Source organism: Anticarsia gemmatalis, chromosome 3, assembly GCF_050436995.1.
Source record: "Anticarsia gemmatalis isolate Benzon Research Colony breed Stoneville strain chromosome 3, ilAntGemm2 primary, whole genome shotgun sequence".
NCBI classification, from domain to species: Eukaryota; Metazoa; Arthropoda; class Insecta; order Lepidoptera; family Erebidae; genus Anticarsia; species Anticarsia gemmatalis.
Genome location: NC_134747.1, coordinates 10329637 through 10355235, shown reverse-complemented (window position 1 = coordinate 10355235; position 25599 = coordinate 10329637). Strand labels below are relative to the sequence as shown.

The window sequence follows — 25599 nt, the reverse complement described above, 5'->3', positions numbered from 1 at the left end:
TATAAAAACGTTTTATATTTATTGAACTTTCTGTCTTTCAAAATATACAACACAATCTGTTTTATATATTGTTCGAATATCACAATTTAAATATGTCTTTCGTCATGATTGCTTTAATACTGATGTAGAACACATAACACATCTGTCAGGAATCCTGGGATAGTTCCCATATCTTGGCAGTTTTGTCTTCACTGGCTGTGATTAGGGTTTTTGAGATCTCGTCGTAGTACACATTGTTTATTGAGACTGAAACAAAATATAGTTTGAAGGTATTTCACGTTAAGTGCGTGTACGTGACGTAAGCGTGCACGCAACGGTTGTAAAGTTTAAAATAATGAAGATGTCAGACGCGGCTCTTGATACGCACAAACACAATACTAATAATTATAATAGGTATGTATATTTAATATCTTCATATATCATCACAACCGGTGGTTGTACGCACACATCCCGCACATATTCTACAACTCTACAGTACCTATTGTATAAAGATAAACGTGAAAAATAAGGTACTACAAACTTATAAATGAAATTAAATACAGGACATAACTAACAACATAATAACGAAAATTATGATGACTCTGCATATTCAAGGTTAAACATATTTGTAGAAAAATAGAATAGGAAAAGCCTATCATAGTTAATCGTGATGTCATTAGTATTTTTCAATGTTTATTTTATTTTGAGCATGGTTAAACAAGGTAATATGACGGATAAAGGAATCAAAGCAAAATATGCTACTAGTTTAGGTTAGTAGGCTGCAATGAATATTATTTTAGGGCCGATATAAGGCAAGCTTTTAAGCCCAATTAGCGCAATAGTTTTTGTTTTTAAGAAGACTAGTTAGATGGAGACGAGACAAACTAACGAAGACTTTGGCATACAAGCTCATGTAGTCTTCATTCATTCATATCGTATGGTTAGTGGTCAACCTAGTGTCAAAGTTGTTCAAGCCGCCCGTAAGGCCTTTGACATGACTTAACGACTGTTATCTTAGTAGACAACAACCGGGACCGACTTTTTATTTGCCCTCCGAAGCACGGAGACGCCCAGCTCAAATACCACTATGCGGTCACCCATCTATAGAATGACCGCGCCAACGGTTGCTACACCCACAGATCGTTTACCGACCGGTGAGCGCAACTGGCTACGGGCGCCTCAGTCTTATACCCTTATACACATGAGCTTAAACGCTATTGAATCGATAAAAACCGGGGGCAAACATCATCTATTTAAATATTTCGCAGGTCTTGCATCGCCGGCGGCAAAGGAAAAGCGGCCATTGTAATTCGTAGTTGCATATAAAATGTGTGTGAACTTACAATCATGTGCGATGTGCGAGCTGGTCTGCGTGACGGTGAGCATGTTCCACTGCAGCAGGGAGCCGTTGCCGCCGCCCAGCCACAGCACGCTGCGGCCGTCGCAGCACAGTGACGTCACCGGCTCCGGCAACCGCTTCTGATATACCTGCGTCATACAAGAGCGATTTAAAACTAGACTCGTCTCATTAGACGCCTTTACACACACGCTCAAAGGCAATGGGCGTTCTTTCCGTTGTTGTTTCACGCGCGAGAGAGCGTGTGTGTAAAGGCACCTATTAGTACGTACATATTATTATCTCGCTAAAGTTAATCAAGTTAATAATTGTCTATCCTAATTCTTTCCATTGTGAAAATAACATAAACATTGTGAGCAAAACCCTACACCTGTAGTACGTTAACCAACTATACTGAGTCAACTAAAGTGAAGTCACCTGACATAAAGCTGCACGTATACGCAACAGTATCTACGTGCACGTGTTACCACACATAGACAATCGATTAAACAAAATGTCTTAGACACAATCTTTAATACTGACACAATACGCATAAACCATGATGACAACAAGAGGTAAGTACGAGTATAATCTTAATGTAATATTTAAAAAGGTTAGTTGAAACTTACCGAGTCCAACACGCTAAGGTCGGTAACACTGATGTCTCCATCATCACTGGCGGTCACCACCCTGTCGCCGGACAGCACGAAGCACACGCCGCTTACAGGCGAGGTGTGGACACATAACTTGTTCACCAAGTCTTTACTCGTGTAGTCCCAGATGAACACCTCACCCTCGCTTGTGGCCGTGATGATGTCGATTTCGTGGCGACGACGCCTGTTAAAAAACATAATTATAAGTATTGCAAAACTACTTGAACATATTATACTGCTGTAGTAGGAAGCAAACAGAACGTAGACCCAGTACAAAGAACACTCAGTTGACTGAACTACCAATAGGGCGTTCGAAACCGTACTTCAATGCATCAAAATTGTTCAAGGTGCCAGTACCTATGCTTTGCATTAAGGTAAGTAAGGAAAGACGGTACGTTGAATATGCATAAGACGAATTATGAAACCGTTTCAGTGATCGTCAGCAATCGAGCACTTTTAAAAAAGTCGTTAGAAAATGACATTGGAACGGATGACACAGCTGCGCTAAAGCTGACGACAGTGTTGTGTTTAGTACAAATAAAAAAAATCCACCGATTTACAAAAAAAATCTGTTGAGTCAATTAAATAGATTTTAGACCATTTTATTTTAGACCACTTTTCTATGACAATCTGAAGGGATTGAACATGTTAGTTTATCATTTGGCCTAGATAAAATATGGATGGCCGCCTAAAGAAATCTGAATCTATATTTTAAACGGGTGTGCAATAAGCATCACTAGGTAGAGAGTTCTAGTTATTTCTATAAATAAATACTAGTGTTTCAAACAAAAGTAAAAAACTACTTTGAAAATAGACGTCAGTCTAATTTGTTGTAATGTCAATCATTTACCGGCGCCAAGTATTTTTCTCGTACCATCGAAAATGTATAATTAGTATCTTTTGCCTCATTCTTAAACACTATTTCCTGTTAGAAATGTTCTCAACTTTTGTATCTATCTAGACAGAATCGAACAAGGAATAGAAAATAAAAGACTGTAGATTATTGCATTAATAAAAAGTCACACGGTGATAATGTTTCTATTGAATCACAGCCTTATCTTTACTGTGGTTCAGCCGTGTGCAAATTGAAATAACCCTGTCATCTTAAACTTTTTTTAAAGTCTGTCTTGAGCTCAGCTACGCAAAATTTTAAGAACCTGTATCCGGCGGTTTCAACTGCGTGTTGATACAATAATATGTAAGAAGTACGTAGATTCATGATAAATGTATCATCACATTATTATTACTTATGCTCGGTTTCTGAGTACATTTAGCGGTAGTTTATCTATTCAATAGAGTTTTTTTTTATATGAGTTGAAACGATATTGAATAGATAAACTACCGCTAAATATACCTCAGAAACCGGGGGTAAGTCTGTCTCAATCAGACAGATTTTTCTTTTACATATAGTCCCCAACCCGCACTTGGCCAGCGTGGTGGACTCAAGGCCTAGCCCTTCTCTCATTACGGGAGGAGACCCTTGCCTAGCAGTGAGCCAGTAGTGGGTTAAATTTATTCATTTTATTATATAGGTAGGTTTTGTATGTTGTACCTGTAAGTGAGGCTGGTGACTCTCTCGTCGTGGTCAAACTCAGCCCGTAGTCCGCGCAGCGCCTGTCCGGTGCGGCCCACGTTGCCCCACACGCGCACCACGCCGTCCCACCCGCCCGATATCAACAGACGCTCTACACATACAACACATCATGTATTATTCTATATTAGGTACATAACTATAGTAAAATCTTCAAAATAAAATACAAAAGGTACGTAATACTCCTTAACCAGCGGTGTCTGCGTGACAAGATGTATGAATATGAAAGAAGTAAAAGACGTTAGTAGGGTCTCTGCCTACAGAACCTCTTACTACATACTCAGAAGACAGTTGATGTAAGTGTATTTTTTATAGATGAATAGAGATGCATGAATAACACTTGTGCAGCAGGGACTTAACAAAGATACTTATTAGCTTAGATTATTTATAGATCATCCAAATATTTGTTTGTGCGTGAGTCAAATTTCCTAACCCCGCATGCAGTATTAGCGGGGCTTGACTACCGCGCCTTCAAGTATTGATGTATAAAAATAAGCAAAAACAATAAAAAACAGGAAATCGGAAATTGTAGTTTTGTGAATCATTAAATTTTTCGCTTTCCTGTTTAAAAAATACTTGCAAGCATTCCGTTAGAGTGATTAAAAGATTTTTTCAATTTCCTTTCAAATCATTGCAATTAAAATTAGGTGTGAAATATTTAGTTTTCTCTTTAAACATTTTAGTACAAAAAATTATGATATGGTACTCTTGAAGTATTTGATCAAAAAAGTTTGTTTCTTTTTCCAACGACATTTTTGTGGAGTAAGTAATTTTTCTACCAAACTATTCCTTTGAATGACGCAAAAAGCGATGATAACAAAATGAACCAAACAAATAATCCATCTACTTTGATAAGACGCGCGTTACTGGCGTTAGTAAACAAATGTATTTTAATACAAACAAGAGTGAAACATACCTTTGTCCAGCCACAACAAACAGCTGACGGAGTCATCGTGCGCCCGGAAACTTTCCACCACGCGCCCGTACTCCACGTCGTACAAATATCTACAACAACATACATAAATATCAGCTGAATAATGTTGGTACCTCTATTTTTACAATATTCGGGTTTTATTTCAAACAAAATATAAATTTAGTATATCTTTTGTATTATACAATTAATTCTAATAGGAAATGATATCTATTATGGTAATTTTATTAGAATAGTCAATTAAGTGTTACAACATTATACAATTATTTTGTATGCCATTCTTGTAGTCATGTCAATGATATGCCAGCGAATGACTACTCTTCCTGTTGAAAAATAAAAGGTATGCGTCAAAAATATTTACATTTCGTTATCCCAGGAACCGATGGCCACGGTATTCTCATCGACCATCACGCACGAACTCAAAGGAGTGGAGCTAAGAATAACGCTTCTTATTTGTTTCCTTTGCACAGTATCGTAAACTTTGAGCGTCCCATCTTTGCCCACGGAGATCACTCTGTCTCCGTGACGAATGGCACACGTCACAGCCTCCTTGTGCAGTTGCAGTACATCGACACATTCCAACTTGTAACTAACATTATCATTGTAAGATAGAGATCTAGCGATCCGCGGCGTTATTTTTTTAACGTGCGGCTTAGTAAATAGCTGTTTTGGCACTTGTCCAAATTCCATTATTTGCACCTCCAGCGCGTGCCTGTCGTTCATATCGTAAATACATTCGAGATTGACCGCGCCCTCGTAGCACACGTGGTGGAACACTGAAATTAACACATTTTTCATCATTCACCTAATTTCATCATCGTATTTAGTTACTGCGCTGTGTCAGTTAGATCGACAGCCGGAAGCCAGGTGGTCGTATATTTAAAAACGCTTTATCTCGCATTACGCATCTAACGAATTTGTAAACTAGTTTTTAGTAGAATGCGATTTCTATTAATACGCTCACGATCACACGATACTCACAGCTCCTACGCGAAATGTAGTGAACACATGATTTTTGTTTAACATTGTTTAAAATTTGAATGATACAATATTTTTGTGTTCAGGTGGTATCTTTAAAAAAAACAGTTAGGCTCATGATAACGTGATATTTGAGTTCAAAAATAAACACGGCTTTCGAAAATCACGCACCATATAATTATAATATTATGAATAGCATAATTTATTCTCGCCGCTCGAAATATGAAAAGGTGAATAACACGTAGGTTTGTAAATAAAACCAACGATTTGTCAAATATTCTAGTTTACGTAGAGACCGTAGCCGTCCAAAAATAACATTGAATCATTTATGTATATTTCTAAAGAATCTGTGTATCGAGTAATAAACGTTTTTGTAGAACATGACAAGTCTAAATACAAGGTCGTTTTATTATCACCGGTCGCATGCAAATAAGTTGTAAACACACAAACCATTGTTGGCCTTAACTGCCTCTTCGCCTCTTTGCTTGTAGCCGAATATGAGATCGATCCATAGATGTAGGTATCTACAGACATATTCCGACTCCAAGGCCTCCCTGAGCTTGAACACAAAGTCTTCCGGAGACTCTGCCCAAGGTGGAAGCGCTACATTGTTCACTTTAGTACCATCGTGTCGTTCGCCAAAATTTATTTCGTATTTGTTCACTAAAAAATCTCCTTTGCCTTCCGTGTCGTAAAATTTAGGAACTAATTCCTACAAAAGATAAGATTTCAGTGTCAAAAGTATTAGTGTAAGTAAACGTTGCTTATAATAAAAGACAATGGTTACTAGAGGAATACAGAGTTCAGGCATAGAATTTATAATCCGCACTAAGTTTTTTTTGTAAGATGAGTCAATGTTGCCAGGGAGTCAAAATTCTATTTAGAATCTTGTTATAAACCTGCAAGCACGTAGCATGTTCTCATAAGTCATAAAGATACGCTCGACTAAATACATCTTAACTTTGGTTACGTTTGTTTTTTGCTTCAAAATCGGTATGTAATACTTCATTAAATGGAGGGTTATATTTAAGAAACATACACAAAATTTTAGCTTTTCTATAACAACATTTTATATGTACGATTTTACGTAGGTATTTATCATAAACTTTTACAACCAGTGATGTTACGCTGTGTGCATACATTTGAAGGCTAGTTCCCACCTTGACCTTCACAACATGGCCTTTTACTTTAAACACTGTTTAATTAGGTTTTTACTTCTTCCTTTTTTACAGGGATTTTACGTTTAAAAAACAACTGACGATGTCAACTGACCATGATATTTTTATATCGTGAGGATTATACAAATGCCAAGCACAATTCATGAACTTGATTTTCTCAGAAACGTTCAACGATAGCAGCGAGGCATAGACTAACCAATAAGCACCATGTATCTGATTGTATCTATGGACTATACTACTAACAGCTGGTTCCAATAACTCATCTTCAAGTAAGAGTAGTAACTGTTAAGTTACCATACAATACCGCTTCGAGAAAAATCTAAGAATATCCAGGCAGCCAAATTCGATTCCAAGACAATACCGATATTATTAATTCTTACATACGATATTCAGATAAAATATAAGGCTATTGGAACTGACCGTAAGTTATTTGTTGCTTAAGCTTTATTTACCTTAAAATCCGACATATTTCTCAAACAGTTGCTGTAAACATCTTTGACTGAATTGAACATTCTGTCAGGATGATCGAATCTGCCATTTTGTAAGCACAACATGTACTCTGGATATTTACGAACCTGAAAATATATAACATTATTAGTAATATATAATGAATACTCGTTTATTTTTTCGTTACTGGGGATGGGGCCTCCCCTGAGCAGTCACTGTCATGTTTGTAAATATCATTTTAGACCTCTTCTTCAGAAGCCATTTAAAACTCGCTCATATATTTAATTATAGGTACGTAGATTTTACATACATAAAATCACGCCTTTTTCGGTAGGCAGAGACCAGTGACATGATTTTTTTTTCACCTAGTATTAAGGCTACTGCAAACAAAATAAATAAGTATTCATTTTCTACTTGTGGTTTTTTTATGAGAATTTTTTTAGCAGCTGCTGGAGGTAGAAAAAGGCTTTCATAGTAGCATTGTATGATAAAACTTCTAGGTAAATATACCATAACACTGCAATACGTGAATATAATAGGCTGGCTAAATCCTTTGGGAAGTACCTACTCATATTAGTCAATAAACATTATCATAGATATGATAATGTCATTTCACATCAGACAACATAAAACGACTATCAGATACATATGAAAAATAGGATAAACATAGCACACTGAAGTAGTTAGGCATGGAATGACATAACAGTGTTCGTTTAGTGCAATGTACTTGTAATCCTTTTAGCAAATTAGCACAGTACATGTGTGTTGAGTGTGCTTCATTCATGCTTCTAGTACACACAGTCAAGGACAAGGATTATAACATTTGCGTTTTAAATGACTCCAGATAAGGGGTATCTTAAGATTGATGATGAAATTAATTGTAATGTCTGACTATTGTTATAAGAATTTAAGATATGTAAAGGTTATCTAGTTTGTTTTTCTAGGAAACCCATCAAATAGTTATAGTTTTAAATCTAAGCCTCTTTTTGCCACTGTGGGCTAGTCCACTTGGTGTCAGTGCTTATGAAGTACACATAAGCTTATATCTATATCAGTGCCTGCAAAGGCAAAATTTATTGCCAATATTATTACCCTAATTCTATCAGAAGATTGTACATTGGTTTAAATGTATAGCTGTTTTAAAAACAGTACTTACTAAGTAAAACAACACAAGTCCTGGTGCTGAATAATGTGAGCCATACAAGAACTTAGGATCACTCATTTCATGATATCTCTCTTTTAGTTTGTCTAATCTGTCAGGGTTCAATGCCCCCATTGGTTTGGATAAGTCTCTGAATGTTTCTGATTTAGTTAAGTCTAAGGTTTCTGATGTATAGTCTGCTACTACCCACGGGAATACTGGATACTGTGTGAGATCATTTTTGCTCCTGTCTGCCAAACTGTAAACAATATTTTTAAAAGATGTTAATAAATACTTCTCAAGTGATATTTATCGTCCCAGCTATAAAAGGTCAAATATAATAAACGTAAATGAATGTTTGGTAAAAATGCCGCTCGACATCGCCCGAATGTTTAAGGTGAATTGTGACGATCGGAACCGAAGTAACTACCCGATTGGCACAACCTGAACAAGTGCAATAACTGCTTCAAGCCGTGTTTGTTGTCGATAAACACTGTCTAGGCGAACATGCTGACCCGAACCCCCAATTCAGCAAGCTTAATAGACTTTATTATCTTACAAGTTACAATACACTAATTTGAGTATCCATGCAGAAACATCTCAAGAGACATTGGGATTTGAACCCAGAACAAAGCCCTTCACTTAAAAACCTCTTATTCAATAAATTGTGACTACTAAACTAGCATGATTAGTACAGTAATAACCAGCATTTAAAAACAAATAGCTTAACCAGCAATTATGAGGAAAATTGTGTGTGCCAATAGTAACAATATTTATAAAAAGTCATTGATTCATATTAATTTAATACATTAACTAATATAGTAAATATGAATCACAGTTTATTCATACAATTAGTCATCATTATCTTTGTGTAGACGGGAACTGGGTCACACAGATGTATTTACATAAAATCATAATAAAAGTCCCGCGATCCGACAACAATGGGAAGATAATGTACTCGGACGCACAATGCGTTATTTATATGCATTATATTAGTAAGGATGGTTTCCTTTCTGATCATATTAACAGATTACGATACAACGCAAAAAGTTACTTTATTATAAAACGGAGTCTCACTGCACTCTGTTTGTCTGCGAGAATGTCGAAATTTATTGAATGCATTTTTCATTTAGTTCTCAACAATAGATACCTAGAACGATTCCCGACGAAGGTTTAAGTGAATAATTTATTAAGATTAACCTTTGCGAATGTCTTATAAAAAGTACCGTTAGATGTTTATTAACTAACAAATAATAACTTATAAAATATTCACACTTACCAATTCAAATACATCAAGTAATCATAATTAGAAACTATTCCATTTTGCCACTGCAATGTCATTTCCTCAGTGTGAACCTTTTCCAAATGTACATTATGAGACTCTTCCAATATCTTATATATTCTATCTCTGTCTCTTTCTGATTGAAATGTTAAATATATATGTGGAATGGAACTCTCTTCTGCACTGTAAATTTCGAGACCCTGGAACAATAAAATGCTTTATATATTCTCTATACTTAAACAACTGTTGTTGTGTTATAAGCACAATAAGCTTAAAATAAATGTTACAATAAAATTAACTGCAAGTAAAAAGTAAATACAACAGATACATACAACTTGCCTTAATAAAAATCTTCTTTTATACATCCGCCTCAAATGTGATAGTTTTAATTTTAATACAGGACTCTGAAAGAAGCATACATGATTATAAAAATTAAGTTTCTGATGCATGTGAATGAGGCAAGGGAACTTGATTGTTGTTGTCAGAATTATACCAAATGATGTATATTCTGATATAGCTAATAATTTATTATCTTCAGGCACAATGGCATGTTCAAATATGACTAAGAACACATAGATATTTTATAAGCAAATAAACATTGATAACATATTTACACCTGTGTAAATAATTTTGATATACCTATGACTAATGTTCTCTGAAAGGTATTTAACACATACATAATGTCATGCCTTTTTCCATAGGTTCCATTGGTATGATCCTTACAAACTTTACTAGGTGTTAAATATGTTTCATAAAATTTAAATATATATCAAAATTCTATATAACATTAGTTCTAATAATAAGTTAGTTATAACAAGGGCTTATTCTATGGACATTGTGTTGACACAAAAAGAAGTAGTATTTCATAAAATGACGAGACCAATCAATATAAATATAGTTAAGGAATAATTTATTTATTAAATTTAATGAACAATAGATTATAAAGCAAGGTTTCATTGCATAAATATGATGTTATACTTTGTTATAATTCTAATATCAATGACAAAATAAAGGAAATAATGTAGTTTATCCTGTTATTATCAATTCTTTATGCATGAATTCAGTTAAGATTATACCCATTAACAGCCATGTACATTACAGGAAACAAGACACATATTAAAGTTTTGAGCTTTGATATACAGCTCAAAACTATTATAATAATAAATACCGAGTGTTATACCAACTATAATAATAATAATAATAAATAAGTGATATTAGTGTGCTTTTACTTTTGTAAATTAAGTTTTAAATAAATAAATAAAAAATTGGTTCAATTGAATTCTGTCATTAATTATTACTTAAATTGGAAATACATATGATTATTAAAGAATTTAATTATTATGTTACTTATAAGGCTGCATGTCTAAACTGATATGAGTACTTACACTTTCAACATTGCTGAATGGCTGAAAGTAAATAGTAGTAGGTGTGAGAGCCAACTTGCCCTGATGCCTCACTAGAGGTGATATCTTCTCAGCCTGTAACTCACACACTATCTGCTCTGTAAAGTCATCCATCATCACTGGGTCAAACTCCATCCTCATGTACCGAGAATGAAGAATAGTAGCTACCATACTGTTATGTTCAGGAGCATGAAGAGTAGAGGCCCTTTGCAACTGCTGCATCTGACATAAACATTCCTCAGCTGATGCAAAATCAAAGAACACATAAAAGTCTTTGTCTTCATAAACAAATTTATAAGGTGCCAGTATGTTTTCTTCCAACATTTCTGCATATTGCTTCATTTTAACTTTGATCACATTGTTGTTCAAGACAACAGACTCCTCTATGGTTATATCAGCACAATCTTTGAACTGCATCTTTATAAGTGGATGTGCCCAGTCTCTTGGCTCTAACACCAGAGACTTGGAACACAACTTCAACCTCCCCTGTTGACAACTGTCATTCTTTAATATGTTGTCATAAAGGGTACAGGAGTAGTCTTCAAAATAAATTTCACCTGGCTCCAGAAGCAACATTGAAAACCTGGAATGCGATTCAAAAATCCTTTTTGTTACTGATACAAAGGAATGTCCAATATTACTATTAAATTTTAAATATTGACATACTAACTTTTAGTCTATTAAGTTTGAGTTAATATTATTGAAACTTTCTATCTTATGAGAGGTCCAAAAATATTTTATAAATTAGAAAAAAGTCCTGTAATTTTTCTGCACCTACCTACCATTCAGGAGTATCTTTTAATCATGAGAAATAGTGGATTATAAATAAAAATGTAACAAATGCACTGTGTGAGACCGTTATAAAGTTGCACAATATTATGAGTCATTTTGATCATTGAATACTTCAGTAAACCGTACCATACAATGTAAGTGATTTTCAGGCCTTACCTTGACTTATCCATAGTAAAATCAGATAGTATTATCTGGAATCTTCATGAATAATAACTGTGCTAACACAACTTTCTTCCCTTAAACGGATTTAATTTAATCTACGCCATATAAATAGGCAGACAAGTTCAACAGCGAATTATAACTTTCACCTTCTTGTTTGTTGTTTACCGCTTTGTGCTGAAAATTATCAATGTCAAACTATCACGTTGTCAGATTGACAGTTAATTTCTGAATGTTGGTAGACATATTTTTTTATTCACTCATTCTCGTAATTTGCATTGAAACTATTGTATTTTTGCTACTTGACAAGCACGTATATTCGATACCTATTTATCAATACGAAATCTAAATCAAGATTGATTTGTATAACATAACAAACAGAAAACAATTGTAAAAGTTTTAATACATAAGATCAAAATTTTTAAAGTATGGCTGGTTTTATTTGTGTCTTATTTATAACCAAAGACAAACATTTAAAAAAATGCTGCCTTATGTATGACATTGGCATGACGTGAAGTGACTGTCATTCAATTCGATGACAAAGCAGAAAATTGGCGCCACTTTTCAATTGAATTCATTAGTTTATTTGTAGTCATTTCTGTCTTTCCATTAATTTACATTTTGTGCAACGCAATTTTTATAGAAGTCATGCAGGACGACAAGAACGCAATCTTTCAAATGCGTTTTCCACAAAAATTGTGGTATCTTTTAAATTTACGCACGGATGCTATTTTATGGGGAGGAACTGGAAGAACAATTCTATTAAATTATCGCATTCTCCATAATTATTTGCAGTGTGATCATTCAATATTCAAAACAACTAATATTTCAAGCTTTGTTAGACAGCTAAATTTATATGGTTTTCGTAAAGTAACGTCGCATTTACAAGATCCACTATGTAATTCAAGTAATCCATACATGCATGAATATGTTCATGATTACTTTCAATACGGTAGACCTGAATTACTAAACAAAATAACACGAAAAGCGTTGGCTATGAAAAGAAATTTCAAACCAAAGGTGCCTATTTAATTTTGTTTTTAAGCTTAAAACTGCTCTAATATTATGTTACTGTCTTCTTTAAACTTTAATACACATTATAGAACCTGTATAGCAATGTGGAACAATTGCTGTATTTGACGCCACTCCAAAAAGCTCGTCGCGCCTTGCGTATGGCATTGAAGAAGGCTGCACAGGATTTGTTTGTACAAAGCTCACCTAAGAATCTCTGTAACCTTAAGTTTGAGTGTGAAGGTAGTACTTGAAACCACTTCTTTCAATAACAGTTTTACAAGTGTAACCAACCAATACTTACACATGACTTTAAATTTCAGATTCTCAAGATGACTACTGTGAAGATGAAGAAAACATTGAATTCGATTGGTTGATGGCCAATGACAACAGTAGTACAGAGAAGCCCCCTGAACCAGGTTTATTATCCTCCTCTAATCACCTGTTATATTCCTATTTGGACATCCTTGTGATCCTTTCCCTTCCACAGCCACTGATCCTGTTCCTCAGACTAATCCTGTTCCCATTAAAGAAGATATTCCAACATACAGGTGAGATATAGGTCTATTGGTCCTTCTATCATTTTGTCTGTGTATTAATTTGTTGATTTATCTTCCAGGGATCCATCTCAAGATACTTTGATGAGTTTCAATGATGATTCATGTCAGCAAAGTAATGAGAACTTCCCAGCTCAATTCCTGAGCATGCCAGATCTTGATCCAGAACCATCAGCAGATAATTCTGGTGTTGAATTGTTAGCTGAATTTAACATAGACAATGATGCAGACCATGATATAGCTAGAAAGATTGATGATAAAGAAGTTGATCACAATTTCCTGAATTGTGTTCTTCCATCGATCAGCAATGATCATATTATTGATGATGTGTCTATGGCAGAGGTATTTTCGTTTGCTGTAATATTCACTATCTTATTTTTCTAAATCACTAAAAACAGAAAACAATTTGTTGATTTTTTCTTATGTTGTTTCTGTTTTCTAAAGTTTAGATATAGATATTTAAACAAAACCTTTTTTTCAGAAGAATAATGAAAATTCAGATCACTATCATGGAGAGTGGGACCAAATGTTCAATGACATCATGATCAACAAAGGACCCAATCAAGAATGTGGTTCTGATTTAAAAGAGCTTTACTCCCAAATATCCAAAACTATAGATTTACTTAATTCTTAGTTAATTCATAAGTTATGTTAAAATAAAAGAATTTAAGTTGCTTATAAACTTGTATTAGCATTAAAAAATAAACATGTTACGCAGTACTTATTTCTTCTGTTTTTTCTTCTCAGCCTCTTCTTCCTTTTCTTTTTCGATAATAGACACATATGAGTTGATTGTGTCAGAATCCAACATTTGCATAGGCTGCCCACGTCTCATCACTGCTATTTCCAAGTTTTTCTGGCCTGATTGAACCACCTCGAGAAGTGCTCGAATGGCAAGCTGAAAAATAATATTATTGAGTTAATATCTCATTACAATATGTACACAGTTGTTACACAGTATTCCCATTCTTCACCTCTCAGTAGATTGCACTAAACAAAACTATTTCGATTACTTCACAAATCAACTATTATGCTTCATAGACTTTGTTTGTCATAAGACAACAATCAGGTCTGAACTGGAGATTTAACACACCAGTGTTTGCCTCTTAGGAAGTAATGCTTAAATTACAGATTTGTTATCTTGAACCAGCAAACAACAAGTACTTTTATTTTTAAGATAATAATTATGCCTTTACCTTGACTGCTCCATTCTCAGAGGCTACTTCTTCGGCTGTGTAGTTCTTTTCTAAGAACTCTCTTACAGTCTTAGCAGATCTTCCTGTGGCATTGGCTTTCCATTCATAGTAGATTCCTGAGGGTTCAGTTTGGAACAGATGAGGATGACCGTCGTAGTCGAAGCCACCAATCAAGCAAGAGATACCGAAAGGTCTACGTCCATTGCTCTGAGTGTACTTCTGTTTAAGTCCAGCAATGTACCTGGTGATGTACTCCAAAGTTACAGGATCTTCAACAGTGAGCTTATGCGACTGACATTCGATTTGCGCTCTGTTTATGAGGATTCTAGCATCCGCAGTCAGTCCGGCGAAAGCCATAACGACATGGTCGTCAAGGAGACATATTTTCCTGACAGTTCTCTCTTCTTGCAACTTTGCCACCGATTTCTTTTCAACTCCTAGCACAACTACATCTGCACCTCTCACACCGACCTGTAATAAAAGAAATTAATAGGATAAAACCACTTTAGTCGGCAACTTGGCGGCTCTAACCAATAATCATTACTTACAGCAGTCGATCCTTTGCGAACAGCTTCCTGAGCATATTCTACTTGAAGCAAATGGCCATCTGGCGAGAAAACTGTAATAGCTCTATCGTATCTAGCCGACATTTTATTATTTTTGTTAGAACTCAATTATTTTTACAAATCACTCCGTAAACTTAGTTCACTGTTAGAGATGTGACACAGATACATACAAACTCATCTGCTCAAAAGGTAAACTAATCGATTTTATTGTAAAAAATATTCGATTATATTTTTGGTTGACTGTAACAATTTTGCGTTAAATACTTTTCTGTGTATTATGATAAGTGAAACTTTGTTCAAGTTAAACGTTTCCAATGCAATACACAAAACCATACCACAATTTCAACTGTTATATTACTTTACAATATCAATGCTTGGCGTGCAACAACAATGACAAATTCGTAATAAACGAAAAATTATGTGTTGTGTCTAAAGTGTATTTTGACAAATATTCTGGCTAATTTACATTTTAATACGATTAGATACGTTTAATCGATTACTGTATCGAGAATCGGATACATCACTATTGTCATGATGACAACGGTATTTCGATAATAATATTATTCGTCTAGAAACCGAGGCTTTTGTTTTTTTAATTATTTAATACTTTTAAAAAATTGCTATTCCTTTAATATTTCTTTAAGTTACATTAATTAACATTAAATAATTTGATGTTACAAAAAAAAATCTTTTATGAAATTTCAAGGATTCTAATACTCGACTTTTGCTTTAAGGTTATGGTAGTCTTATCAATCAGCATAAATAGATAAATCAGTATTGCTGTTTATATCATAAATATTCATTTTAAAAAAAGCATTTAAATTTAGATTAAATCTAGCTTGACTAGTTTCTAATATGAACGAGCCCAGATTTTAAGTATCTAACTGTATTGACGTTGATTCTAAACTGCCGTTGTGGCGCAATCGCAAATGTTTGTGACTGTCTCGGGTTCGAAACCCAGGTCGCGTCGGACCAAAAAGTGATTTCTAAGATTTTCTGTTTAGAATCTCTTAGAGATTACCATTTCTCAGATAGATACTGGGGATCTAATACTTATTATGGTCACTTATTCTGTGATAATAATTTTTTGTACGTAACGGATGTTCTAGAGTCTTTGTGTTGTTTATGCTTTGAACATGTCCAGGATGCGGGACTTTGCTTATAGTGTCAAAGTGTGTTCAGAATACACAGATAAATTCTTCATTCCTTTACTGTCATAGACCGATAGAATGGATAGCTGACACGACCAGAAACAGAAACACCTGCATGGCTTTCTATGAGAAATGCTAATATCTAAGAGATTCTTAACAGAAAATCTCACAAATCACTTTATGGGCCGACCTGACCTGGGTTTCGAACCCGAGACCTTTGCGCGGCAGTCACATACATTTGCGACTGCGCCACAGTGGGAGTTATAGATCTACACAGGATCAACGTCAATACAGTTGGATACTTAAAATCAGGGCTCGTTCATGTTTAGAAGCTAGATTTAATCTAAATTTTAATGCTTTAGTCCCACAAGCACTAGAAATTTGATGTTCCTCAGTCTTTGTTTACTAGTAAGTGCCTAGTCATCATGTGATCAATAAATCAGCAGATTACTTTACTCACCTGCCACAGTAACAAAGCTCCAGGGGTCACAAATAATAATAAACAATTAAATTAATTACTTGTCCTGTCATCGAAGCGCAACTTCATTCATTTTTATCAATGCATTATTGTTTACGTTGCTACTTTATCAATTAATTGACAGACATATGAATGGAATTTTTGAATTGAATCATCTTATTCCGGAGAAAGGTACAGAGTTCACGCTATTTTTAGTAACAAATATGATTTGTTTACTTTCTGCCGGCTAGATTTATAAGAGTTTTGTTATTTTGAATCAATTATTCTATTAAAAACAATAAATCAGTACATTAATGAGTTCATCGACAGACGTTAATGGATAATAAATGTTTAATTGAATACTGGGTGCAAACAAAATACAATCTAAGCTCTTTATTGTGTCTTATCTCAGGGGAAGAGGACTAGTGGAAGTATATAAGAAGCGTCTACCACTTTTTTGTCATTCTAGTAAAGGTTCTCATTTGAATCGTACAGTTACAATTTCAAGATACTATATCAACTTGAAGGACAAGGTAAGGATGTTTGATTTATTTTTTTAATTTATTTTACTCAGGTAGAATTTGAATTTTGACGTCTGGTTGTCGATTGAGTGCTTCTTTAAACGTACCTGTACATCTTCCGTTAATAAAAATACTTAACAACTTGCGTACTAGGTAAGTAGGTGAAACATTCATGATGGGCTGGAAATAAATTGGTATATATTTAATGCAGGTAGACAATTAAGTATGGGTACCTCGGTACCTATATGAAATCAGTGATAGACCATTCTGGCACCATGTTAATAATAAAAAATTTAAGATATAGTAGTGCAAAACAACCTGCTTATTTTCCTAATTGTATTTTTCTTTTGTAGCATGGCTTCAAATAACCTTTCATCCTCGGAGATCATCGCTCTGGAGAACAAGTACGGGTGCCGTAACTACGAACCCATCCCCGTCGTATTGAGCCGCGGCGAAGGTAAGTTCTGGCATTTATTTCCTTCCAATTCTGACTACCCAACTGTCTTGAACCTGAGACTTTCTGGCCGAACAAAGTACTATTAGCATTTTCTAATTTATAATGAAATATTTCTGAAAAATAGCTGGGTTTGATAACGTGCGCGGTAAATGGTAATAGGCTTCCGCTTTAATCTATGCACTTACATTGTAAATGCCGAAAGGGGGATTTATATCATACCATTTTATACTCACCTGTGCCTACACCTTAGGTTGTAACCGGCGTGTATTATGAATGTATTTTTTTACGAGCTTTAGATTTCTTTTGAGATAATTAATCCAACTTTTGAAACAAATTCTTGACAAAATATGTATCCTTTAACAGTTCATACCACGAATAAGTATATATCTCGTGAAAACCAATTGGTAACCAAACGTAATAACCAAATTTTGGAAGGATAGGTTTCACGCAACCAAATTGGTATTACTCCTAAGTAGCCTAAATACGTAAATCCCAAAAGTCGCGGAAACGGCTAGGTATTTGTATCGCCAATAACCTTTGACATTGCATCAAAGAATGTCGGCCTCCTCCGCTCCACTTTATGTCAGGACATGCTCAAAAGACATAATTAATTACTAGAGGCCGCTCGCGACTTCGTCCGCGTAGAAACCCTTCCGTGTAAATCCCGATCCCTCGGGAACTCTGGGATAAAAAGTAGCCTATGTGTTATTCTGGGTCTTCAGCTATCTATAGATATGCCAAATTTGTAATCGGTTCAGTAGTATTTGCGTGAAAGAGTAACAAACATCCATACATACATACATTCTCACAAACTTTTACATTTAAAATATTAGTACTTAGGATAGTACGTAGGATTATTTAATTCCTTCTCGTTAGGCTGTTGACCATGAACTTTTCACTGACTTCGGTCATGCATGAATAGGCTGATTTTTCATGGTTTTACACATAGCCATAAATCTTGTTGATTCAAGAAGATAACACTTTATCTAAATACGAATCTGGGACAAATGATGTTTACTTGTTCTATCTTTTAAGACTTTATGTTAATTGTTAAAACTAAATCCTGATACAACTGCATTAGAATTATAACTTACACGAGACGTGGCAATAAACTAATAAAGATATTTTTTTACATCTATTTTTATAATATTTATGCATGATTTGATCTCTAGGTAGTGACAAATCATTAAATAATATTATCCTTTATATTTAAGTAAGGCTACCTACTTCATTAATTTCATAAACGATAATAACGACATCGCTACCTAAATATTGAAAGTGATTACTGAAAGTTTTTTTCAGGTGCTTTTGTATGGGACGTCGAGGGAAAGAAATATTATGATTTCCTGAGCGCGTATTCTGCTGTCAATCAAGGGCATTGCCACCCGCGCATTGTAGCAGCTTTGAAGGAGCAGGCAGACAAACTCACTCTCGTATCGAGGTAGCTTACAAATATAAATAAGTACTTTCCACTTCAATTCCGATTTTTGATTAAATAACAGCACTTAACATTTGGTATTATTTTTTAGGGCGTTTTATTCCAATCAACTTGGTGTTTTTGAAAAGATGATGACTGAAACTTTTGGATTTGATCGTTTATTGGCTATGAACACTGGAGTGGAAGGTGGCGAGAGTGCTTGCAAGATTGCACGCAAATGGGGTTACGATGTCAAGAAGATTCCCGATGGACAGGCAAAGGTTAGAATCAGTTCTGTAGATATTTTTTAGAGTAATCAGTAGTTGAAGAATTCATTCAATATGCTTTTGTTTTTGCAGATAATTTTCGCTGAAGGTAATTTCTGGGGCCGCACTCTCTCTGCTATATCAGCGTCAGCAGATCCTATGTGTTACAAAGGATTCGGACCTTACATGCCAGGATTCAAGTTAATACCTTACAACAATATTGCTGCTTTAGAGGTGGGTGTCACAGACTTATTTCTTAGTAAATTCTTTTGTACGTACTTTACCTATGCTTAAATTTATTTTACCATATTACAGAAGGAACTCCAAGACCCAACGGTGGCTGCATTCATGGTAGAGCCGATTCAAGGCGAGGCTGGCACAATCATCCCGGATGATGGCTACTTAAAGAAAGTTCGAGAATTATGCACCAAATACAATGTTCTGTGGATTGCTGACGAAGTGCAAACTGGTCTAGGTGGGTGTCATTCTGATAAAGTACCTAAGAAGAACCTTTCGACTTTTAAGATTTACTTATTGTTGTCTCTTGTATTTTCGTCCTAGGTCGTACTGGCAAATTATTGGCAGTAAACTATGAGGGTGTGAAACCTGACATTCTCATCTTGGGCAAGGCTCTCAGTGGGGGAATGCTGCCTGTGTCTGCTATTATGGCTAATAACAACGTTATGGATGTAAGAATTACCTATCTATGTCATCATTTTTTAATTTTAAGTTTGTAGTTAAGGACATTGATACGATTGCATCTGACGTCATTTAAATTTGTTTAAGGTGATCAAGCCTGGCACACATGGTTCCACATACGGTGGCAATCCATTGGCTTGTGCAGTTGCCATGGAAGCAATTAAGGTATTTCTAAACTTTGCGAAATATTTATGTTTTATGGATACAATTAACTAAAATCTGAGTTACTTCTAATATTGCCTGTAATTTTTTGTACTCTAGGTATTGCTTGAAGAAAAACTACCAGAAAATGCAGAAAAACTAGGTCATGTGCTAGTGGAGGAGCTAAAGAAAATTCCCAAGAATAAAGTTACGGCTATTCGATGCCGGGGACTCATGTGTGCGATTGATGTTCATGAAAGTAAGTAAAATATAACGCTACGCTAGCTTCCCAAGTAGCAAATAGGCCAACATTCTTACTCTACAATTAAATAGATTCTTCGAAAATTGATAATATTGTATTATGACTCTATTTCATAATAGAAGCGTAACCGATAATTGAATGTAATGATTACCAATTAATCAATTTTCAATTTTATCATAGGTATCCCAGCAAAAGAACTATGTTTGAGGTTACGTGATGCAGGTCTCATCACTAAGACGACTCACGGTCAAACTCTTCGACTGGCTCCACCCCTCGTCATCACCGAAAAGCAGCTCAGAGACGGTGCTGGTATCATCCGTTCCGTGTTCGACAGCTTTGACAAATAAAGGCATAATGCATAACTTCCAGTGTTCAAGCATCCACAAGAAGTAAATATAATAATGGTACATAACTTATTTCAAATAAATAAATATGTTTATACAAATCAAATGTATTTTATTTCCCGAATAATAAAAGTAACTATAATTTATACCTTTATGGACAGTTATCTACTGTACGGAAACTTATTCGATAATAAGTCTATACACTGGAATTGTATCAGGTCGTGGCGTGGTCGTGGGTAGAAATGTGCTATGTAAAAGGCAAAATATAACATATTTCTAATAAAAGTAATCGGCGAGCCGCTCAATGACTTCGAAGTCTGGCAAAAAAGTGGAAGAAACCGAATCCTTGATATAAGATAATAATCGATTAATTCGATGTCATAGGTATTCTGGTATAGGTATTCAACAGAAAATGCCCCTGTATCCTATCCGGCTCTGCGGTAAATGACAGCTATCTATATTTCATATGGCAGCCCTAAGTTAAATTATGAATGGTCTGCGGGCGGGGGGACCGCAACAACTTATCAATATGGCGACGGCAACGAGTGACTTTGAGCCGTGGCTAAGTGAGAAATTAAGATCTCTAAAAACTGACGAGGGTGTTTTCGGCTCATACATATCAGGTATTTTAGAAAGCGAAGAAAGTGTTGATGAAAAAAAAGATGCTCTTGAAGGCATACTATCGGAGATAGTCGTAAGTATAACTTGGTTGTAGGCATGCACCAATTTTGTTTTGCTCTCAAATTATAAGACGTTACTTCTTATTAAATAGGAAAAAGACATCACGATTCACGTAGAAGAAATAATAGAAAAATGGGAGTCGTGTCGACCGAAAGAGGAAACTCCAAAGCCTGTCGCAGATGTAGACGTTCAGTTAGCCAAATTGTTGGAATCTCAAGCACCAGCGACCACGGCTAGAAGAGAATATACCGATGAAGAGAAGAAAATTCGCGAGGCAATATTATCTCAGTATAGCCAGTTGTCCGACAATGAGGTACTGATATTATCATAATTTTAGTTTATAAATAAAATAAATGAGGTTATGCTGTGAACCTCTCAAGATGTCTATCTGTCTTCCAGATGTTAAATATAACGTGTACTTAATAATTGCAGGCTGACGAAGTAAATGAGGAAGAACCCGAAAGTGGGGATTTAGTTAGAAACACAAATGCTTCAGATGTAGCAGCGGCAGCGAGGGAGCGCCGAGAGCAGGCTAGACTCGATGCTCAGAAGAAAAAGGAAAAAGATAAAGAAGACAGGTTAGATATCATGTTTACGTAAACTATTACATTGTTTCTTTTAATGGTACTACTACGGATGAATTACCTCTAATGATTCTGAGATCTGAGCAATCACAAATGATTAACCTATCATTAATCAAGTTGTGCTATTTATAAATTAATAAATATTTTGGATATGATTATGTAGCGGCCCCATCAATTGAATATCAATTTTTTTTAGATCAGACTTTTTGTAGATCTATATTTAATTGCTGTCCTATTCTTATTTGCAGAGAAAAACAAAAGCAACTCAAAGAGGAGAAAAAAGAAAAACGCAAGACTCAAAAAGGTGAAAGGAAAAGGTAGCAACATATAAATCTAAATAAACATGCAGGCTGTTCAACGTTGCTTTGTGAATATAATACTAAAATACCGATGTTATTGCTCAATATTGCACAAATGCAAGCTGGACATTCATATAATCCATGTGTCTTAGTAATATAATCCATTTTTGTATGATTGTTATAATAATTTTGGGTTCCAAGTTTGGTAGAACTGTTTAAATAGTTACTGCAACAATAATATCTAAATTAAAGCAATAAAAGTCGAATTTTTTATTATTAAGATGTTGTGAGATACTCAAATAGGCTTCCCTTCTTGAAACGGTAAAGATAAAATTGCAGCCTTGCCATTTTGTTGCTAAATTGTTTTAAGTAAGGAATCATTTGAAAGGGTAAATCAAATGAGTACTTCAATGAACTCTCATATTTTTTTAGCTAAGTCATATTGTTTGCTATATAAGCAGTGGTTTACCTTTTAATTTTTGGGATTGTGTTGCAGTTATTATTTTTCATGATAAATTAAAATTGAGCAATATTGTCTAACATAAGTAAAATTTTTCTTTCATGTAAATTGGGCCTGTGCCCATGTGTTTTGTTATAGATTTGATCACTTTTTATAAGATTGTTAATTGGTCAATATTGTTAATTCTTTTCTACTGATTTTATTCTTTGACATATTTTGGAAAGAAACAAATATGAGGAATTAAACAGTAGTTTTGAAACTAACATCTTGTCATTATACAGCTTGAAAGCTGTAACTCCAGTATTTTATACCTCTGTATTGAAATAGTATATGTGTACAGTGAAATGTGAATCCATATAAAATTTTATCATGTTATTATATTACAACTATTGCCAGCGCCTTACTATTGTTTTAATAAGATATGGTTTCATATTTCACTGTACACTGTTTTAATATGCTTTTAGTCATTATTATAGTTGTTATTTATTACAATGCAGTACATGTGTAATATTTCAATAAAATTACATGTGTAATGTAATATGTTGTTTTATTCTTCAATAACTCTTCAACAATCTAATTAATATCACAGTAAATTTTGATTTATAATATGCCTGATGATTTTGAATACTTTTAAAAAGCTTCTAAATATATTTAACGGAATATAAAAATGATTCATACAAAACTAAAATAATAGTAATCACAAAGTACTTGTGACTAGAACAGTTATTAATTAAAATGACCAGCATGATTTTATACTTAAGATTATTCTTGAGTACTTAAATAAATGTGTACCACGGTAAATAATAAATTTAAGTATATAGCTGATAATGCTCCTACTAATACTTATTATATTGCATAAGTTCCACTATTGAGTTCCTATAGTTCTTATGAAAGTTGTGATACAGTATTCATTGCTATAATGGTTTTTTATTACCATTATTTTCAACTTCTGATTGAACTATATCTTCAGTAACAATAAAATTGTGTGCACTTCCTGAGTAAATCTGAGTTACAACAGAATTTTTGTTCAAATCCAATGGTACTAAGGTTGGTGTGAGAATATTGCCTTCTGAACTGATTCCTGTGTTGCAGTGTTCATTCCACCCCCATGCCCACAGGGTGTTGTCTGTTGCCAAACATATAGTATGTTCTGAACCTAGTGCCACATCCTTCACTTGTCTGCCATCTGAAAGTAATATATTTATGGTCATTACAGTCACTTTATAAGATATCATAAAATTTTGTATTTCAGATTGTTCTACAAACCTGGTAATTGAATATTAGTAAACCGGCCAACAGATATGGTATCCTCTGTACCGAGTTGGCCCATATTATTTCTGCCCCAAGCTAACAAAGTTCCATTCTCCAACCACAGCAGTACATTTGTCCAGCCACTCAATATTTTTTTCACTCGCTGCTTTACATCTATATCTATTTTATTTGGTTTGTACAGCTTTCTATACTTTTCTGAACTTAATAGTAGTTGTCCAAATTTATTATCACCCCATACATACAGGGCCTTTTCTTCAGAACACCATGCAACTGTGTGATTTTGGCCACAAGCAATATGACTTATGTTACCAACACCATTAACTTGCTGGAATCTATCAGATGATAGCACATCTTGTCCTAGTCCTAGCTGTCCATGTTTACCACAACCTGTAGTCCACACTTGGCCTTTAGAATTAACAATAGCTGTATGTCTCAATCCCATAGATACAGCACTAGCCTTCACTTCAAGTCTAATAGGCCTCATTGAGTCAGAAAAATGTTCTTTAGGTAACCCTAGTTGTCCATGACTGTTTGATCCCCAAACAAACAAGAATTGATCATCTGTTACTCCACAGTTGAAATCCCATCCACATGCAATGTCCACAAAAGAGATGCCGCTCAATTTCCATGTTCTGTGAAACGTGTTTACTTCATCAGCTGATGCTAATTGTAACTTATTGTTCCATCCACAACAGTACAACTTGCCTTCATTATCTAGTAGAAGAGTGTGACCACCTCCGCAGACGATCTGTTTTATCTTACATTCGTATAAATGTATATCAGTTACTTTTGTAGGCTTTTCTACTTGTTCACTTACGATACCTAAGCCTAGTTGTCCATGAGAGTTAGCACCCTAAAAATAAATAGTTAAATGGTTAACCACGTTAACACTGACTTCTGTAAATAATTGAATGTTACAGGATTCCTTACCCAAGACCACAACGTCATAATTGTATTTAATTTTAATATAAAACCATATAAAATGAAAATAAACCTATTATAACCTCAATCATGAAGATAACAATATAAGATTGTCAAAGTGACAGTGACAGATGACAGTTGACACATGCAGTAGCTGATTAGTGACGCGCCGCATTAACGATTATCACAGGATTTCTGGACCATGACCGTGATCCATACGATATTTGATCAGGATCATGATAAATTCTCCAGGTTTGCCTATGAATTATTAATAAATTAAATATATAAGCAATTTTTTTAAGCCGTACCACCGCTGCCGCCGTGGTTGTAAGTTGCAAGACCGCCCGCAAACTTTTCAGGAGAAAATAGCGCTAACCGGGCGGTTTCATTCAACTTGCTTGACTGTTGTATGTTGATTCGCCTGCCAAGTCCTGCAAACCAACTGCAGAAAGCGTGGAAATCCACGT

General features: G+C 34.8%; 6 protein-coding genes across 8 annotated transcripts; 3 read left to right on the top strand and 3 right to left on the bottom strand.

The window, feature by feature from the left end:
- Nucleotides 1-12061, bottom strand: LOC142987607 (protein FAN-like). Its single transcript, XM_076136486.1, has 13 exons — nt 11868-12061; nt 10902-11502; nt 9849-9920; nt 9514-9716; nt 8250-8493; nt 7099-7221; nt 5919-6180; nt 4852-5266; nt 4476-4564; nt 3521-3653; nt 1945-2152; nt 1323-1467; nt 1-246 (listed from the first exon to the last, which is right to left on the bottom strand). Exons 1-13 carry the CDS (start codon nt 11879-11881, stop codon nt 146-148), a joined length of 2610 nt encoding a protein of 869 aa, XP_075992601.1. The 5' UTR covers nt 11882-12061; the 3' UTR covers nt 1-145.
- Nucleotides 12062-12396: 335 nt separating this feature from the next.
- On the top strand, nt 12397-14160 carry LOC142987605 (uncharacterized). Of its 3 annotated transcripts, none has more exons than XM_076136483.1 (6): nt 12397-12890; nt 12974-13124; nt 13205-13300; nt 13372-13432; nt 13501-13780; nt 13923-14160. In XM_076136483.1, exons 1-6 carry the CDS (start codon nt 12519-12521, stop codon nt 14070-14072), a joined length of 1110 nt encoding a protein of 369 aa, XP_075992598.1. In that variant the 5' UTR covers nt 12397-12518; the 3' UTR covers nt 14073-14160. The 3 variants fall into 3 exon arrangements, with proteins under 3 accessions (XP_075992598.1, XP_075992597.1, XP_075992599.1); XM_076136482.1 differs by having other exon boundaries at nt 13920-14160; XM_076136484.1 differs by having other exon boundaries at nt 12861-13124; nt 13920-14160.
- Nucleotides 14110-15362, bottom strand: Prosalpha4 (proteasome alpha4 subunit). Its single transcript, XM_076136485.1, has 3 exons — nt 15183-15362; nt 14635-15105; nt 14110-14336 (listed from the first exon to the last, which is right to left on the bottom strand). Exons 1-3 carry the CDS (start codon nt 15282-15284, stop codon nt 14160-14162), a joined length of 750 nt encoding a protein of 249 aa, XP_075992600.1. The 5' UTR covers nt 15285-15362; the 3' UTR covers nt 14110-14159.
- A 1835-nt stretch (nt 15363-17197) lies between these two features.
- LOC142987604 (ornithine aminotransferase, mitochondrial-like) lies at nt 17198-21002 on the top strand. Its single transcript, XM_076136481.1, has 10 exons — nt 17198-17341; nt 17683-17786; nt 19089-19227; nt 19316-19484; nt 19563-19703; nt 19785-19944; nt 20031-20158; nt 20256-20333; nt 20430-20568; nt 20752-21002. Exons 2-10 carry the CDS (start codon nt 17684-17686, stop codon nt 20916-20918), a joined length of 1224 nt encoding a protein of 407 aa, XP_075992596.1. The 5' UTR covers nt 17198-17341; nt 17683; the 3' UTR covers nt 20919-21002.
- A 398-nt stretch (nt 21003-21400) lies between these two features.
- On the top strand, nt 21401-23477 carry LOC142987603 (coiled-coil domain-containing protein 43). The gene is made up of 4 exons (XM_076136479.1): nt 21401-21609; nt 21688-21909; nt 22029-22174; nt 22429-23477. The coding sequence occupies exons 1-4, from the start codon at nt 21403-21405 to the stop codon at nt 22499-22501; spliced, it is 648 nt and encodes a 215-aa protein (XP_075992594.1). The 5' UTR covers nt 21401-21402; the 3' UTR covers nt 22502-23477.
- LOC142987602 (secretion-regulating guanine nucleotide exchange factor-like) lies at nt 23470-25256 on the bottom strand. The gene is made up of 3 exons (XM_076136478.1): nt 25142-25256; nt 24206-25064; nt 23470-24125 (listed from the first exon to the last, which is right to left on the bottom strand). The coding sequence occupies exons 1-3, from the start codon at nt 25157-25159 to the stop codon at nt 23854-23856; spliced, it is 1149 nt and encodes a 382-aa protein (XP_075992593.1). The 5' UTR covers nt 25160-25256; the 3' UTR covers nt 23470-23853.
- Between the last annotated feature and the right edge of the window lie 343 nt (nt 25257-25599).

Coding starts and splice junctions, on each gene's coding strand:
- LOC142987607 (XM_076136486.1), bottom strand. Junction 9,717..9,848: donor GATTTTTATTAAGGCAAGTT/GTATGTATCTGT, acceptor TTATTGTTCCAG/GGTCTCGAAATTTACAGTGC. Junction 8,494..9,513: donor TACTTGATGTATTTGAATTG/GTAAGTGTGAAT, acceptor TATTGTTTACAG/TTTGGCAGACAGGAGCAAAA.
- LOC142987605 (XM_076136482.1), top strand. CDS start 12,519: ATGCAGGACGACAAGAACGCAATCTTTCAAATGCGTTTTCCACAAAAA. Junction 13,125..13,204: donor CCTTAAGTTTGAGTGTGAAG/GTAGTACTTGAA, acceptor TTTAAATTTCAG/ATTCTCAAGATGACTACTGT. Junction 13,433..13,500: donor GAAGATATTCCAACATACAG/GTGAGATATAGG, acceptor TTTATCTTCCAG/GGATCCATCTCAAGATACTT.
- Prosalpha4 (XM_076136485.1), bottom strand. CDS start 15,284: ATGTCGGCTAGATACGATAGAGCTATTACAGTTTTCTCGCCAGATGGC. Junction 15,106..15,182: donor TTCGCAAAGGATCGACTGCT/GTAAGTAATGAT, acceptor CTTTTATTACAG/GTCGGTGTGAGAGGTGCAGA. Junction 14,337..14,634: donor CTGAGAATGGAGCAGTCAAG/GTAAAGGCATAA, acceptor ATTATTTTTCAG/CTTGCCATTCGAGCACTTCT.
- LOC142987604 (XM_076136481.1), top strand. CDS start 17,684: ATGGCTTCAAATAACCTTTCATCCTCGGAGATCATCGCTCTGGAGAAC. Junction 19,485..19,562: donor TTCCCGATGGACAGGCAAAG/GTTAGAATCAGT, acceptor TTGTTTTTGCAG/ATAATTTTCGCTGAAGGTAA. Junction 20,569..20,751: donor TGCGATTGATGTTCATGAAA/GTAAGTAAAATA, acceptor ATTTTATCATAG/GTATCCCAGCAAAAGAACTA.
- LOC142987603 (XM_076136479.1), top strand. CDS start 21,403: ATGAATGGTCTGCGGGCGGGGGGACCGCAACAACTTATCAATATGGCG. Junction 21,610..21,687: donor GCATACTATCGGAGATAGTC/GTAAGTATAACT, acceptor CTTATTAAATAG/GAAAAAGACATCACGATTCA. Junction 21,910..22,028: donor GCCAGTTGTCCGACAATGAG/GTACTGATATTA, acceptor TAATAATTGCAG/GCTGACGAAGTAAATGAGGA.
- LOC142987602 (XM_076136478.1), bottom strand. Junction 24,126..24,205: donor TACTAATATTCAATTACCAG/GTTTGTAGAACA, acceptor TATTACTTTCAG/ATGGCAGACAAGTGAAGGAT.